Raw genomic sequence first — 16,247 nt, forward strand, 5'->3', positions numbered from 1 at the left:
CAATATATTGATTTAAATTTTCTAAGACACTTTTTGTGTAGAAAAGGTATATGCGAGTAGGCGTGAATGATCATGAATAATGCTGTGATTCACACCTGAGAAGACAAAGGCCTGCATAATGAGCTGCATAATGAGCCTTTCAGTCAGGTGCGTGACTGAGAGGGAATTGCTACAAGAAAGAATGTGAGGAAAAAAGAAATGTATATATTTTTTGTTTGTAGTTAATTTAGAATACATATAACTATCACATAAAATAACTAATGGGAGTGCGTGCATCACATGGTCTTAGCTGTGGTCCAGGTTCTTGTGCAGGATGTTTCACTTGATTATACATTTAGTCAGGAATCATGGTTTGGAAAAAGTAACTAGTAAAATATGTACAGGTTATGTCACAGTAACACAATAGCAACTAATTCAAGTAGGCAAATAAAAAAAGACTGACTATATCCTCCACTGAATATCATGCCGGCGCGTTCTTCTGAGGAAAATCCAAAGCTTATTCCTCTCAGCGCGTCTTCTTCCAGAAGCGAAGTAGCCGAGATGAACTTGAGGAAAAGTCTCTCTGCTTTGTTTGCTGTGATGTGGGCGTTTACATGCGCGTGTTTCACGTGGACTATTATAATATCAAAAGCTCGATCGGCGCGTGGGCGTGGTCACATTAGCGATAATGAGGGCGACGGCCAAGACTTGACATCGCGTTGGTTTCATACTGATTACTTTGTCACATAATATTTGTTTTCGTCATGACTTACTTCGTTTAAAAGTAGACATGTTAAGATTTCTATAGATATATCTGTCATGTGTGTGTGTCAAATATTCGCTGAGTTTCAGTTCATTTTAGTGACGCGTTTCAAACAGATATGCGCGGAGAATGAGACGGCTAAAAGCATACCCTGTTTATTTTCTTTATTTTGCAAAAGCACAATGTTTTGTTGATATTGTGAGTGTACACAAATAAAAGTAGACCCTTTACAGATTTAAATGCTGTATTACTCTTATATGTACGATCAAGTATGAAGGAGCATTTTAGTTCTTTTTGCTGTCAACATTCAAATCTGCAAAAAGTTCCGCCGGCGGAACTGTCGACCCCAGGGGGTTAACTGCTTGGTTTTACTACGGTTTAATGCCTGTGCTTTGATCGAGCTCTCTGGTTGCACTTGCCTCTGATTCTGTGCCTAATCTGTTGGAGGATGTTATCACACTGCATCTAATCAGCAGCCAGGTCACTCTGGCTTAATCCTGCAGCAGTGTGGCACTGCATGCAATTCATCAGAACAAGCGTTGCTGTCGAGATCAGGGATAACAAGAGGATAAAAACGCGCAGCACGTTGCTGGCTCTCCAGGGCCCAATGGAGAAGCACTTATAGAATCCAAATGGAGAGGCTGATTTAGAAGAGAGGCCATCTCTCATCCATGAGAAAATCTGCAGCACTGTTAGCACCCTTTGTGGTTTGCAGATAATTGTGAGAGTTTTAGGCAGAAAGTGGACGGCGCTTATTTTTTTGATTGATGATTCTGAATGCAATGTCAATGGAAGATTTCTTTTTCATATTGAATTTAATTTTTTTTCCTTCTGCTTCCTCAGGTTCTGTGAATCACCCACAAGTGACCTGGAGATGAGAAATGGCCGTGGACGGGGTAAAAGAATGAGGCCCAATAGCAATACACCAGTCAATGAGAACAGCAACTCCTCTGATAACAAAGGCAGCAACAACAGCAAGACTCGAGCCGCATCCAACAGCAAAGGGCGACGGGGCAGTCAGAATTCCTCTGAGCGGCGCACCCCACCAAATAGCAACACTGAGGATGTAAAAGCTAGTCCTTCATCTGCTAACAAACGCAAGAACAAACCTGCCTCAGACATGGAGCCCAATTCCAGTTCAGAGGACACTAAGGGTAGCAAACGTATGTGCACCAATTCAAACAGCGGAATACCTCATACTATTCTTCCCCTCTCCAACATCAAAGCTGAATCCTTGCCTCCCTCTTTGGATCGCAGCTGCCCCTCACCGGTGCTCATTGACTGCCCCCATCCCAACTGCAACAAGAAGTACAAGCACATTAACGGCCTGAAGTATCACCAGGCTCGTGCACACAATGATGATGACATCAAGCTGGACATAGATGGTGATAGTGAGTATGGTGAGGACTCCACTTTGCACCCTGAGCCAGGCAGTTGCAATGGTGCATCCATTTCTCAGAAGGGCTGTGCATCTCCTGCACGGTCAGTAACCCCGAAAGGCAGAGGATTTGATGCCCAGAGCCCATCACCATCATCAGGAAAGTTCAGCTCCAAGCAGCCTGGTAAAAAGAAACCAGAGGCTGAGCATGATTCTGGTGTGCCCATGGATGGTGGTGAAGATGGCCCATGTCTTACAGATGAGACAAGCAATGATGGCATTGATGATAAAAGAGGCTTGGACAAAGCTAAGAAGTCTGGCAGTGGTACCAAGGCAGACAAGCTCGCTCAGAAGGCAATAAAGTCAGCAAGGCCCCTGGTTCCTTCTTTACCTCCACAGCAGTTGTACGCCTTACCAACCTCTGGCTTCCCTGCCCCCAATTCTGGCTCCTCCTCCAGTATAGGCTCTGTGGTCCAGTCCATTAGCAAGAGTCCCCAAATAAAAACTATTCAAACCAAACCTGCAGTAATGGGAGATCCCTCATTGAACCCAGCCTTGGGCAGCTCTAAGGACAAGAAAAAGAAAGATAAGAAAAAGAAGGAGGGCAGTAAGGAAGGAGACAGTCCAAAAGCCCCTGGGAAAGGAGGGAAACCTGAAGGAGGCAAGAGCCCATATTCTGAGAGCTCAGACCAAGGCAGCAAGAGTGAGGGGCTGTTAAATGGATCCACAGATCCACATCAAAGTCGGCTAGCCAGCATGAAAGCAGAGGCAGACAAAATCTACAGCTTTTCGGACAATTCTCCCAGTCCTTCTATTGGTGTGGCCAGTCGGATAGAAAGTGGGGGGATGGCACAACCTCTCACTCCACTTCATGTAGTTACCCAAAATGGGGCAGATAACTCTTCTGTGAAGACCAACAGCCCAGCATACTCCGACATCTCTGATGCAGGGGAAGATGGAGAGGGCAAAGTGGAAGGTGTGAAGGTCAAGTCTGAAGATCAGGCAGGTCGGGAAGGTGCCAAGAAATCCCTGTTCCCATCCCAACCACCAAACAAAGACTCTTCTTATTACCCAGGCTATGAAACATACTACTCGCCCAATTATGGCAACCCAAACCCCAGTCCAGGAGTCTCTAACACTGTCACATCATTGCAAGATGGTGCAGTGAAGGTGAAAAAAGAGGAAGACCCAGAACCAGGGAATGACAAGAGCAAATCAGAGCCACCTGAAGATCGAAAGCCAGACATAGGTGCATCCTCTCAACAGCCACAGCAGCCTTCAGTCATTCAGCAACGTTCTAGCATGTTCATGCAGCCCCTCTATTACAATCAGTATGCTTATGTTCCTCCCTATGGCTATTCACCTGATCAGGCCTACCATAACCACCTGATGAACACAAACCCAGCTTACAGGCAGCAGTGTGAGGACCGACAGCGGCAAGCAGCTGAGCAGCATCGTGCCGCAGAGAAGAAATCAGAGGCTGCTCAGAAGGATAGGGAAGCATCCATGAAGTCAGAAGAATGGAAGCAGAAAGCTTCGGTTCCTCCTACCTTGTCTAAAGCGCCAAGTCTCTCAGACTTGGGCAAACCGTCCCCACAGGGCAAGCTCAAAGATCCCTCGGAGCCTGGCAAGTCAGTCATTATCCCCAAAGGAGAAGATGGCAAGGGACAGACCCATCAAAGTGAGGGGTTGAAAATGAAGCTAAGTGAAGCTGGGCATCATGCGAAGGATGAGCAGAAACCAGGCCATGAGTCTGGGAGATCGGCTATGGAGCAGGCAATGTACATGTACAGACAGGTATTGAACTTAATATGCCTCAAGCATTGCTTAAACATTCTTCTTGTTTCTTTCTACAATACAGTTGTTGAATCTTGAATCTTTCATAATGGGTATTTCAAACTCCACTTTATTTTTCAGGAGCCAGACTCTCGCCTGTGGCCCTACGTTTACCCCAGCAAGTACCCCGATGCTCAGAAACAGATTGATGAGGAGAGGTGGAAGGAAGAGAGAGAGCGGGATCGTGAACGAGAAAGGGACAGAGATCGGGGCAGAGACCGTGAGAGAGACCGGAAAGGCAAAGACGAAAGGCAGCGTTCTAAAGACACTCCCTCTAGAGAGGAATGCAAGGAAGGGGCAGAACCACGAACTTCATCGGCCTCAGAGGAGCATAGAGTCATAGGCAAAGATCCACGAGCTCATATGCAGTTTTCCTCACATCTGCCGCAGCATCAGTCATATATGTCTTACATGCACGGATACCCCTACGGCCAGGGTTATGACCCCAGCCATCCGGGATACAGGGGGATGCCTACTGTCATGATGCAGAATTACCCCGGTAAGTCCATTGTGGATCTAACTATTTTGAACTAGCTTTTATGTTGATACTTTTGTTTTACACCACTTTAGGAAGCATTTATTTTTACCTTTAACTAGGATGCTGATATATAAAGGGTCACTATTAATTTCACCCCATTCCTAGGGTCGTACCTGTCACCAGGGTACTCTTTTTCTCCATATGGCAATAGGATGCCACCTGGAGAGGAGGGTGAAAAAGCTCATGCCAGTCCTACAGTGAGTGGCAAGTCTGCATCTGAGTCTAAAGCTCTTGATATCCTGCATCAGCATGCTAGCCAATACAAGAGCAAATCGCCATCGGTGGGTGAAAAGACACCCCATGAAAGAGACAGAAGTGGGAGTGAGCGGGAAAGAGATGGTGAACGTCCGAGATCTTCGCCCTCTCAGAGGATCATGCCTTCCCACCATCACTTAGGCTATTCACTACTCCCAGGACAGTACGACCTATCTTATGCTACAGGTAAGCAATAAAAATAGCTTAGTCTAGGTTGAAGTAAAGGGATGTTCTGTAAAGTCAGTGTAGACATGTTTCTTTTCATGTGTTAGGACAGAAACCAGTCTTGTCCATGACTGAATTCCTGTTTTAAAAAGTAAGGTGTTTCTCCATCTCACAGGTATCTCCTCTTCAGCCATTGTTGCCAGTCAACAAGCCTCTGCCCCCTCACTTTACCCCCCAGCACGGAGGTGAGAATGGTAAGATGGTTCATCTTTATCTACAAGCACAAAGATTTTACTTCATACATTGTAGGATTGGGCAATATAGCTATATATACAGTATTTTCCACCCCTTTTAAATATCTTAGTGTTTTTGTATTTGCCCTGAAATGGTTTAAAAGGTGTTTTAGCAGAGGAACCATTATTTTGCCAAAAAGCCATTGTTGCTTGGTAGATTCAAAATATTTAAAGCAAACTGTAGTAAAAAAAAAATTTAAATCAAGATAATCAAACAATCATGAAAAATCTTGAATTTTTCACGTTCATTAAACTTAAAGAATTACATTTGGATGTTTTGTTTTGTTTTATGGGCCATGCATAGTGATAAACGACCATATTTACCATATGTATATTTTCCCTAAAGTATTTTAAAGCATGCAAATGCTCTGGGGGGGCATCCACATACATTTAGGTGAATCGTTCAGTGTGTTTATTGTTTAAACTAGGCAGTTTAAAAGAACTGAGCTGCAGAAATGAACTGAACCTCCTAACGCCTAATTTTTGCTGCTATAAAAATATGTTTCTTACACACACAAGCCCTGGCACAAGAAGTGGATGTATAACTAGGCTACTCCCATGGTCTTTATAAACTTAATGGCCAATAAAAAGCATATTAAAATCATCACAATAGTCACAACACTAAGTTAATTTTATATTGCAAACAAAATAATACTGATATATTGTGACTGATTCTCTTTGACTCCCTGGAATTAAGTGCTGTACAGTCTTTGCTGTCCTCTAGTGGTCAAAATCTCTTATTTCTGATTTTAAAAATTCCCAAGGCCTTTTCATACTGACTACAATAGCTGTTTAGTCACTTTTAATGCAACATATACTTACATTTGTCTACTGTTTACATAAGTTATCATATTGGAAAATACATTATGACATGAAAATATTAATCCGTTTTATTCTCATTCCCATTCTAGGGAGAAGTGACTGGCTGTTTTTCTGCAGACATGTGACTGGTTCACATGAGGATGTGATGTGGAGCTTATGACATCAGTTCAGTGATGTCCCTGATTTCTTTACGGTTGTTTTTCCCTGACTTCCCGGCGTCTTTGACCAACACCGTCAGAGAGGAGACAGTGGATGCTGAGGTTTCTACGTTCACGCCAAACTCCACCTCGGGAAGCGCACATCTGTACACCTCCCTCTCTGTGCTGCTGGCTACATACTCAGGAGAGAGGAGACACAATCTGTCTGCAGAGACGTCATATGATGCGCAAGCTCTCAGAAAAACATGGACCAACAGAGTTTGGGAGATCTTGAATGAACCTGGATGCAAAGACATTCTGGAAGTCAGTCACTACATTGTGTTCAAAGCCTGGGCAAACTGCTGCTCTAGAGCCATGAGGATTACCAAGGTTGTTGATGTTTTGTTTTTTTCCCTGAAGGATTCCAGCATCTTGGTTGCCGCTCTTCATCTTCATACACTTACAATCTATTTGTGGATTATGCAAGTGGATAAGGCTTGGTTTTCTTCACTCAGTTCATTCAGGGCAGTAAATTCACGTTCATGTTACCATTGCGAAGCTATCGTCAACATACTTGAGAGTAGACAGTTCTTTGTCCAAGAGGCATTTTTCAACGCGCTTCTCCGTCTTTAATGTTCATATTTATGTTTATGGATGATGAACAAATTGCTTGAAGTCACTCCATTAACTTAGCATTGGTCGCTTTGCAGTGCAACTGCTTCAATTTGCTTCGCATTGGTCGGTTCAACAGTGACCTGAGGCCTTCTGACATTTTGGATCATTTTCCGTGTTGTGGATAGAAGATGAAGCATTGGCTGCACTTTGACATGGAGTGCCCCAAAAGGCAGGAACTTTGACTTCCAGACTGGATTTACGGATTTTTCTGGCCTGTATTGACCGTTATAATGTGCGGAGACAAGGCTATCTGCTTCTCCCAGGCTCTAGATAGTCGTTTGGGACACGATGTGTGTGTTTGCCAATGGAGTTACCAGACTCTACTGAACTGTGTTGTCTGGTCACGAACTGAACCTTCACACATGGATACATTGCTGCTTGTGAATCTCATACCAGACTGCATAAGTGAAGTCCAAAATGGAGCAAACCTTGAAGGCTTAGAGCTATCCGAGTAAGATAACCCCAAAAGAGGCTTAGAGCCAGCATCCAGCTTCTAGACGACTTCTACTTTGGGTCGGTCGTCCGATCCACAGACTCGCGGAGCATGAAACAAGGAAGACCTGGATAAACATTCCCACACTTTTTTCTTTACGTCTGTCTGCATGGTATAATCCAGCACTCGGTAAAAGCATTAATCCAAACAGAGAGCAATGCGACAAGCAGGCGTTCGCCCTTTTCTCCCTCACTATGTGCTTTCTGTATATATTGTACAGAGGAATTATTTTAAAAAAAGGTTGTTGGATGCCATCGGATTTTCTTACTCTGTCTCTTTCTCTTCCTTTTTTTTTTTTTTTTTTTTTGTCTGTTAGCCTTTTTTTTTTTACCGTTGTTGACATATCAACGTTTAGCTGGTATAACGGCTTTATATTGGAAGTGTTTTTTTGCTTTTTTACTACTTCTACCCCTCCTCTTCAATGTCTAGTTAGTCCCACTCTGCTTTGAAATGGTTTAGAAGCACATCTTTTGCGTTCACTGAAAGTCAATTTTAATATGACGTCAGGATTTTTAGTCAACACCCCCCCCCCGCAAAACACATAAGCAATGGTGCGTTCATATATCAGAAGAAAACTAAGTGAAAACCCGAGTCCAGTGCTAGTTTTTCCAGTCCATCGTCATGCAGTTATTGTGTGAATGTGAAACTCTCAGGAGAGCATTATTGAAATCTGAGCATTTTAAGTCATCCTGGCATGTTCATCGCTCTCGGCTGTATTCAAACTTGATTATTGAACGGCACAGGGAAGAGGACATTACTTAACGTAATTTGTTTGTAGTGAAGAGGTGGCTTTTCCCACATGTTAAACATGACAGTTTGTTTTTCATCTCCGTCGTGAGATGACTAGTAAAACAAAAACAGCAAGTCTGCAAGATGGGTTTTTGGCTCCTTAAATTTATAACTGAGCATTAATTTCAATGCCACCAAAAACCCCTAATCTGATTTTAAATAATGAGGTTTAATGGCACAATGCATTAGTTTTATTTTGTTGTAGGAGAGACCCGGGCCAGATCTCTTTAAGAATTGTTATTTTATCCTCTCAGTGGAGATGGAAAACGGTACACATTTTATGCTGATTTAGGACCAGATTTCTCTAACTAAACCCTAAGCAGTAACTAATCGATATCGCAGCACTGGTCTCAGATCAGCGTCAACAGAGTTAGGGTTTTTATATATAGTAATAACCTCACTTTTAGTTGTTCTGTCTTTGCGCGTTTAGCCAGTAAACCTGTGCTGTCTGGTGACTTGATTCATAACTGTTGAGGAAAAAGCGCTTGATTGTTTTAATTTATTTTCGAGGGTTCTTCTTTTGTTGTTTTTTTCTAGTTCAAGTTTTCTGCTTGTAGAAAGATGAAACAGCCGGTTTTAAGTTCAAACATTCGTTTATATTTGTCTCAGACGGTGCTAATATAGCCTGCCCTGTGCGATCCATGTGGGAAGAGAGGAGGGAAGTTGCTTTTTTGGTTTTATTTTGTTTTCTGTTCTTATTAGGCTCCTCCCACTAATTAAGCCCCGCCCACCCCAAGCCCATAGAGAGCAGCGGCTCAGTGTCGTCGGTACTTGAAAGAAAGATGTTTACACCTCTTCATTTCTGTGTTTCGATATATTTCTCTTTGTAAACCATCACTCTCTTTCCCCGCCTTCCTCACTGTCTCGCTGCCTCTGTCCCGCTCTCTCTTCCTAGGGATCTCTCATGTAAAGTGTAAATTGCTACATTTTTTTATACAATACTGTAACTTGCCTTTGTACATTTAGGCAGAAAATAAATCTTTTTATGAGACAATCACTCCTGTTAATCCGTGTCTTATCTGTCTGAATGAGCGGCATGTGTATTATAATTAAAAACTATTTTCTGATCAGAAATGGAAAAAAACAAAAAGGTGATGTAAATCAGGCCAGTGGGAGGTTTTTCAAGGTTTGAATGGGATGGCAATACTAATTCAGAATTAAATATGTATAATTTGTTGGGTTTTTGTTTGTTTTATGACAATATAAACGGAATACTTTGATTATATCAAATATATTAAATTTTGACCAGTGTTGGGGAGTAACTAGTTACATGTAACACAATTACATAATTTAAATACAAAATAAATGTAACTGTAATCAGTTACAGTTACTGAGAAAAAATGCGTAATTAAATTAGTTACTTATGAAAATGTTAACGATTACAAAGGGGGTTACATCTGAATATTTTCACACACACCTACATACAGATTTAATTGATTTAGTTTTGATTAATTCAGAGTAGAAGACCTGAGAAAATGTTTCATTTCTCGTTTTCTTTATCCACACTTATTTTACCAAATAAATCAATCTCAACTTGCCTCCAACTGACCCAAATCAATAACAGGAATTGTATTACCAAGCTTTGGCCAGCAGAGGGCTGTCTTTTACCTGCTTTTGGGGCCTAGTTGTGCCTCGCTAATGATTCGAGAAAAGAAATTGTGTTGACAATTTCGTATTCAGCAAATTCTTGATTGTATCTGTGTATGAACGCCATATTTAATGTATCACCAGTTAGGGTATGAGAATAGGTGTACAGTCCATTAAATTGTTGATACTTTGGTGTATCTGGGTGTCAAACCCTGAAAAATACTACGTTCATATTTCGTGATAAGATCGTAAGACAATGTATAGCATAATATACGTACCGTACGTGTATAAATCAAGTGTAATATGGCGTCCACCCTAAATAAGGACCAAATGTGCTCAACTCTGTAACAATTAAGCAAACGATAGATGAAGTAGTACTCATATAAAAATGGCGTGTGAATCAAGTACCTTGTCAATCGACAGCAGTCTTGTTTGTTTCCTTCTTCACGTCCGAAAACAGCAACTTTATGTTTGGGAAAGAGACTAAAACCTGTGGAAAGTTATGTAGAAACCTGGCTTACATCATAAACATTTATCATTTAAAATATAGGAAGACGTTTTACTTCTTGAAAATCCGTTTTCGGCTTCTGAGGTACTTTTTGGTGCCGTTTTGTTGCTCAGCTCAGCTTCGCGCCATCAGCTGACCAGCGCGGGAATGAAGAGCCGCGCCCGCTTGAGGATTCAGCAGTTGCCATGGAAACCCCACGTGAGCGCTGGAGGAGAATCAAGCTCATAAACAGTGTTGCCGTGGTTTTCCCGCGGAATCGGGCTACTTCAACACTTGCCGCGTGATATTTAGCCACTGGAATGGTAACGTTTGTTCAATATTAAGAACTGCCAACCCGTAAAGATTGTGTGTGAGAGCTCGTGAAGCCCTCGTGATGTTTTGTCTCTTTATATGCGAGGCACGTGCGCGATTAGAATTCAAGGCCCTTGGTGCCAAACACAAACAGCCCACTGTATGAGATGTGAATCTAAAACACTATTCTGTTTATAATGCCTTGCAAGAATATGCAACAATTTGAGAAAATTGCTGCTTGGTGCCAAACACAAACAGCCCACTGTATGAGATGTGAATCTAAAACACTCTATTCTGTTTATAATGCCTTGCAAGAATATGCAACAATTTGAGAAAATTGCTTGAAGATAGATGGTGCAATGAATATACTGTATATGCCACCGCACTGAATGATTGCTACATTTGATACAGCATTCACATTGTATTTAAAACAATACCATAGTACCACAGCAAAAGTTATTGTTGGTGTTGCTTACATATGCATATTAACTATAAGACCGGGGCTAGTTGTCACACTTTTTACTCAGGTGAATATTTCACAAGGTGGGTTATGATTATTAATTTTTGTGTAAACAGTTTTTGAACATTTTTACTGTTATTGCACAGGAAAATATACATGCATCACGGAGACATCACGTCTACATTTTTAGAGTGTTTGCTCATCTGCAATACGTCTATAGGACGTTTCCTATCAGATGTGAAATAGACGTTTAGAAGATGTCTTTAAGATGTTTATGATTTAGAATGCATGTAAAACTGACATCTTGACGTCTATCAGATGTTTGTACACAGCAGATGCTTTCCAGATGAAGCGATCTTTAACAGACATCTTGCAGACGTGCGTTTGCTATCTGGGGCAAGTTGTCACAATGGCAACTAGCTAGACTAACAATTAACAATTATAACGCAAACGAAATCATAAAATAATACAAATATGTAAAAGGAAACAAATATGACAACTAGCCAACTTCTAATTTAACTGTACGCTCTGTAAACGCTAGCGATGATTTAATGTATTCACTAACTCGTGTGTGTGTGTGTGTGTGTGTGTGTGTGTGTGTGTGTAATATTGTTAAATGATATTTGCCATGTGCATTTACGATATAGTGCAGTTGACCTTCATTTCCAGCTGATGTGAAAATACAGAACGGAAGACAGGAAGTGCTATTTCACAAGTGGTTTGCAGGTACATCCGTCCACGTGCTTGAAGAGCTACTGCAGGAGCAGCAACTCTAGGGGCGGGGCCTGTTTGCCAAGCCACGCCCCTCTGCCTCCGCACGTCTGAGCAACAAGCCGCAACCGGTCTGCAGAATTTCCCGTTGCACACACACACAGTACTGATCTGCGCTCGTGCTCTTAAAGAGCGACGTACCCTCGGGTTTGTGTGATCATATGATGTTTATACGCGGTAATCAGATGTGAATGTGCACGAGGAACCTGATGGAGAAACACATCGGCTGTGTTTGTCATGAAATGACGGAGTGGAGTTCGGTTTGAAGGTAAGAGACCGATGCAATCATGTCCGCTTCCATTTATTGTTACTTAATGCATTATTGCTGGATACATTCATGCATTCTAGACATGGTTTCGTGAATTGTCAGGATTGTAAAGCGAATCTAAATGATGCTGTATTGGATACATGAACATCTCTGTCTGGTTATTAGTGAAACTGCCACGTTTGCAGTGTTTTCATCCCAAATCCACTTCAGTTCAGAACACTTTATACTTGTGACACTTTTGTATCGTTATTAAATCTTTAACAATCGTTATTTAATGCTTTGCATGCGAGAGTTTCGTATACTAATAGAAACATATATGAATCCAAGTTTTAGGAGATTTCTAATGTTATTAACACTTTGATATGCTGGAATTATTAAATCAGAAAGACACGAATTTCGCAATGTGTGTTTACTTAAAACTCAATTTTGAAATGTCTTTTATTGTTTATAAAATTGTGTTTTTTGAAGTAAACCCGTTACATAAAAGTACTTTCAGCATTAAAATCCATCGAAGAATACCCTAGTTTATGTCCAAAAGCCATTGTAGTACCGTGGTACATTTTGATACTTTTGTTTTTTGTATGTATACACATCTGCCCACTGCAGTACATGATAAAAATTACTTTTGTTGCCCATTTTGAATGCTGACCAAAAAATAAAAATGTGAGGACAGTCTGAATGGTTTAAATTGCCCACTGTAAATGTCATGCATCAAAGGTTTTAAAGAAAATGATTACAAACTGTTGCGGTTGTTTAAGTATTTATGATTATGAAATATCAGACTAGGGCTTGTTTGATTACATTAGGATATTATTTTATAATGACTGCTAAGATATTTGGTTGTTGTCGAGTTAATGCCAGTTGTATTTTCTTTCATGGGGACGTTGACTGGCGTAGAGATAATGCTAATAATACTAAAGCAGTCCCTAAAGCAATAACAACTTGTTTTATTGAGTTAAATGTGTTTCTTGTTGTGTTTGGAAGGGTTAAACGGCAGCCGGTAACTTAAAGGGTTAGTTCACCCAAAAATGAAAAATAGGCTGCGTTTTACTCACCCCCGAGGTATCCTAGGTGTATATGACTTTCTTCTTTCAGACGAATCCAGTCGGAGTTATATTAAAAATTGTCTTTGATCTTTCAAGCTGTTTCATGCCACTCAGCGGGTGTTGCATGCATCAGTCCAAAAGAAGTTAAATAAAAAATCTTAACCATCCATAAAAAAAAGTGTCTCACACGGCTCCGGGGGGTGAACAAAGGCCTTCTGCAGCGAATCGATGCATTTTTGTACGAAAAATATCCATATTAAAAATAAAATATCCTTATTCAATTGCACTCACTGTTGTAAACAGAAGCAGTTCCGAGCGGATGACGTATGAGTTCAGCGCTGCGCATGCGCCGCTCAGAAGTGATGAACGCGGAAGCGCAGCGGAGAGATCAAAACAAAACAACGGTCACTAATTAGAAGTACAAAACGAGGATTTGTAAAGAAGAATGTCGGAGGATTTCGATATAAGCCAACAGGAGACTGGTTTTCCTTTGCTAAAGTAAGGACACTTTGCTTCCTTTGCTCCTGTAAACATACATTAGTTTTCACGAGACTCACCGGCGCATGCGCAGCGCTGAACTCATACGTCATGCTCCCGGAGCTGCTTTTGTGTACAACTGCTGGCGCAAGCTACATTAAAGTGATTACTACGCTTTGAATATGGATATTTTTCTTACAAAAACGCATGGATTCGCTACAGGAGGTCTTTGTTCACCGGAGCCGTGTGAGACACTTTTTATGATGGATGGGTGCTTTTTATTTAACTTCTTTTGGACTGATGCATGCAACACCCGCTGAGTGCAACGATAGAGCTTGAAAGATCAAAGACAATTTTTAATATAACTCCGACTGGATTCATCTGAAAGAAGAAAGTCATATACACCTAGGATGCCTCGGAGGTGAGTAAAACGCAGCCTAATTTTCATTTTTGGGTGAACTAACCCTTTAAGGAGAGAGGAGGGAAGTTATTTAAAGCGCTGCTGCTCTTTTGTGTTAAAGTCTGTGAGTGTGTCTTTAAGTTTTCAGCTCTCTGCGGTCATCTATAATTGTCTTTTAACCGCATTAAATAGACTCTTCTGCTTACTGTACCCTTAGAAATATGCCAGGCCCTTTGCATTGACTGTAATGGTGTTTGTTTTGGCATAAGTTACATAACCTTGAACAGAAAAAGCAGACTGTTCGTTTTCCCCGTGACGTGGACTCTGCTGAAAAGGGTTTCCAGCGGCTGTTAACAGTCATTGACCCCTGATGCTTATAGCGAGAGCTTCGACATGTAAACACACACACCCTTGTGTATTATGGCTATATTTAGCATCTATTAAAACCTGATATTATTACATTAGACAAAAGATTAATGATGCTCAGAATATGATCTGATGTGTGGTAAACGTGTGTGCTGTGTACACAGCGTTTGAAGTGAAACACTCATTGTGTTGTTGCAGAGAATGTGGAGTGAGTGGTTTTGCGGTCAGCTCGGCTTCTGTAAAAAAGAAACAGTAAGGCTTGGCTCCAATTGCAAAAGCAAATGTCATAAGTGTTTGTGTTGAGAAGTACATGCATGTACATAAATGCTTTTGGAAGCTTATTGAGTCTTGTTGTATGTTGAGTCAGATTCAAACCTGCATGAGCGCCACTACTGAATGCATCAGAGCATGTGCAGGAACAGCTAGTTGATCTGAGAGTATATCAACTTCAACAGATGACCATAGAAGAGCATGATATGTATGTTTGCATGTATGTGTGATATGCGAGCTTACATGCGTGATGTGTGTGCTTGCATGCATGAGTGATATATGTTTTATATGCATGATATGTGTGCTTAATTGCATGATATGCATGCTTGCATGTATTGCATGCATGTCATTTTACTCTTTCAACAATGTAATTATTTGTGAAATTTACGAGCAATTTCTGAGCGCAAACTGTTTCAAAGTAAGTCCTACGCTGGTATTTTCAGTGATGGATGTTGCGTGACTTTGCATTTCTTGGCTGTAGTTTATTTTAGTTTGCGTGAAATGAAAGGAAAAGAAACTCACATTTTTGACACAGAATCCTGGGGCTTTATTTTAAGCTATTTTATTTTCCTGATAGCATTGCCAACACGTCAGGAAATTAGTGAAAGCGAGTCTGTCTGTCACCACAGCGTTTTCCCTTTCAAGAACGTCTGAATTTGAATAAAACTGAAAGCGAGGTCAGGACGAGCTCAGTTATTTTCCAGCAGGTCTGTGCTCCAGTGAAGAGAAGCAGAAGGAACAGAAGATTCGTTCAGACGACACTGTGAACCAAACAGACCTGAGAGTTGAGGAGGTTTTCTTTAGAAAAGGCCTCTTTCTTCATATACAGGATCATTTCGCGGCCTGGTTTTACAGGATCTGATTTACAGAGCAAAGCGAATGACGCAAGGGACATTGCAATCTAATAGGAAACTTTGAAAAAAAGTTTCACATTTTGGCAATGTGGGTTAATTTCACAACAACATGACTGGACCACATTTCATCCCAAATGATATTTTAAAGTAAATGAAGGTTGTTTTAAGGTCCATTAAGGTTTGTTTGCATTGTGACTATTTGCATGACAATTCATTACTATAATGTTTTTAGCTTCATTTTAGTGTATTATATAAAAAATGTTTTTCTATTTTTTTTTTTTATACCAGCACAAATTAAAGGCAGTACAGCATACTTCCATTATTTATTTATATATATATATATACACATTTTACAATAAGGATCAGGCTATTGTAGTAAACTAAAAAACTAAAACTAAAAAAAAATTTTACTGTACATGTTAATACGTGAAATAAAATATATTAAAAAAAACTTGTTGCCAAAGCTACATTTTTCAGTTTTTTCATGTAATTTAACTTGATGTACTAAAATAACTAAATCTAAAATTACATTTAAACAATATAGACATTTAAAAAATCAAAAACTAATAAAAAATGTCAAAAACACAACAAAATTACTAAAACCTAAAGTAGAATTAAAATATAAAAATATATATTAAAATTAAAACTGTTAATGAAATCAAAATATTAAAAAATACAACAGTATCTTGATGATGCTAAAGTAATTTAAAATATGAATGTTTTTAGAAACAATAATATTTTTAGTTTTCAGGTGTGTGTGTGTGTGTGTGTGTGTGTGTGTGTGTGAGAGTGTGTGTGAGAGTGTGTGTGAGAGTGTGTGTGAGTG

At 40.4% G+C, this 16,247-nt stretch overlaps 2 protein-coding genes across 5 annotated transcripts in view; both read left to right on the plus strand.

Annotated features, from left to right (window-relative positions):
- The window catches only part of LOC107680896 (zinc finger protein 609-like), a 60,298-nt gene extending 54,100 nt beyond the window's left edge, over positions 1-6,198 (plus strand). For all 4 annotated transcript variants that reach the window (XM_016476965.1, XM_016476968.1, XM_016476967.1 and 1 more), the window contains exons 4-8: positions 1,586-3,917; positions 4,038-4,455; positions 4,600-4,935; positions 5,090-5,168; positions 6,119-6,198. In XM_016476965.1, coding sequence (XP_016332451.1) covers positions 1,586-3,917; positions 4,038-4,455; positions 4,600-4,935; positions 5,090-5,163 — 3,160 coding nt within the window. In that variant the 3' untranslated portion in view covers positions 5,164-5,168; positions 6,119-6,198. The remainder of the gene's footprint in view (positions 1-1,585; positions 3,918-4,037; positions 4,456-4,599; positions 4,936-5,089; positions 5,169-6,118) is intronic.
- A 5,591-nt stretch (positions 6,199-11,789) lies between these two features.
- LOC107680900 (GRAM domain-containing protein 2-like) overlaps positions 11,790-16,247 on the plus strand; it is a 26,484-nt gene continuing 22,026 nt past the window's right edge. Inside the window, exon 1 of the mRNA XM_016476972.1 lies at positions 11,790-12,008. The gene's annotated coding sequence lies outside the window, so the exon portion shown is untranslated. The remainder of the gene's footprint in view (positions 12,009-16,247) is intronic.

Source organism: Sinocyclocheilus anshuiensis, unplaced genomic scaffold, assembly GCF_001515605.1.
Source record: "Sinocyclocheilus anshuiensis isolate Anshui unplaced genomic scaffold, SAMN03320099.WGS_v1.1 scaffold1450, whole genome shotgun sequence".
NCBI classification, from domain to species: domain Eukaryota; kingdom Metazoa; phylum Chordata; class Actinopteri; order Cypriniformes; family Cyprinidae; genus Sinocyclocheilus; species Sinocyclocheilus anshuiensis.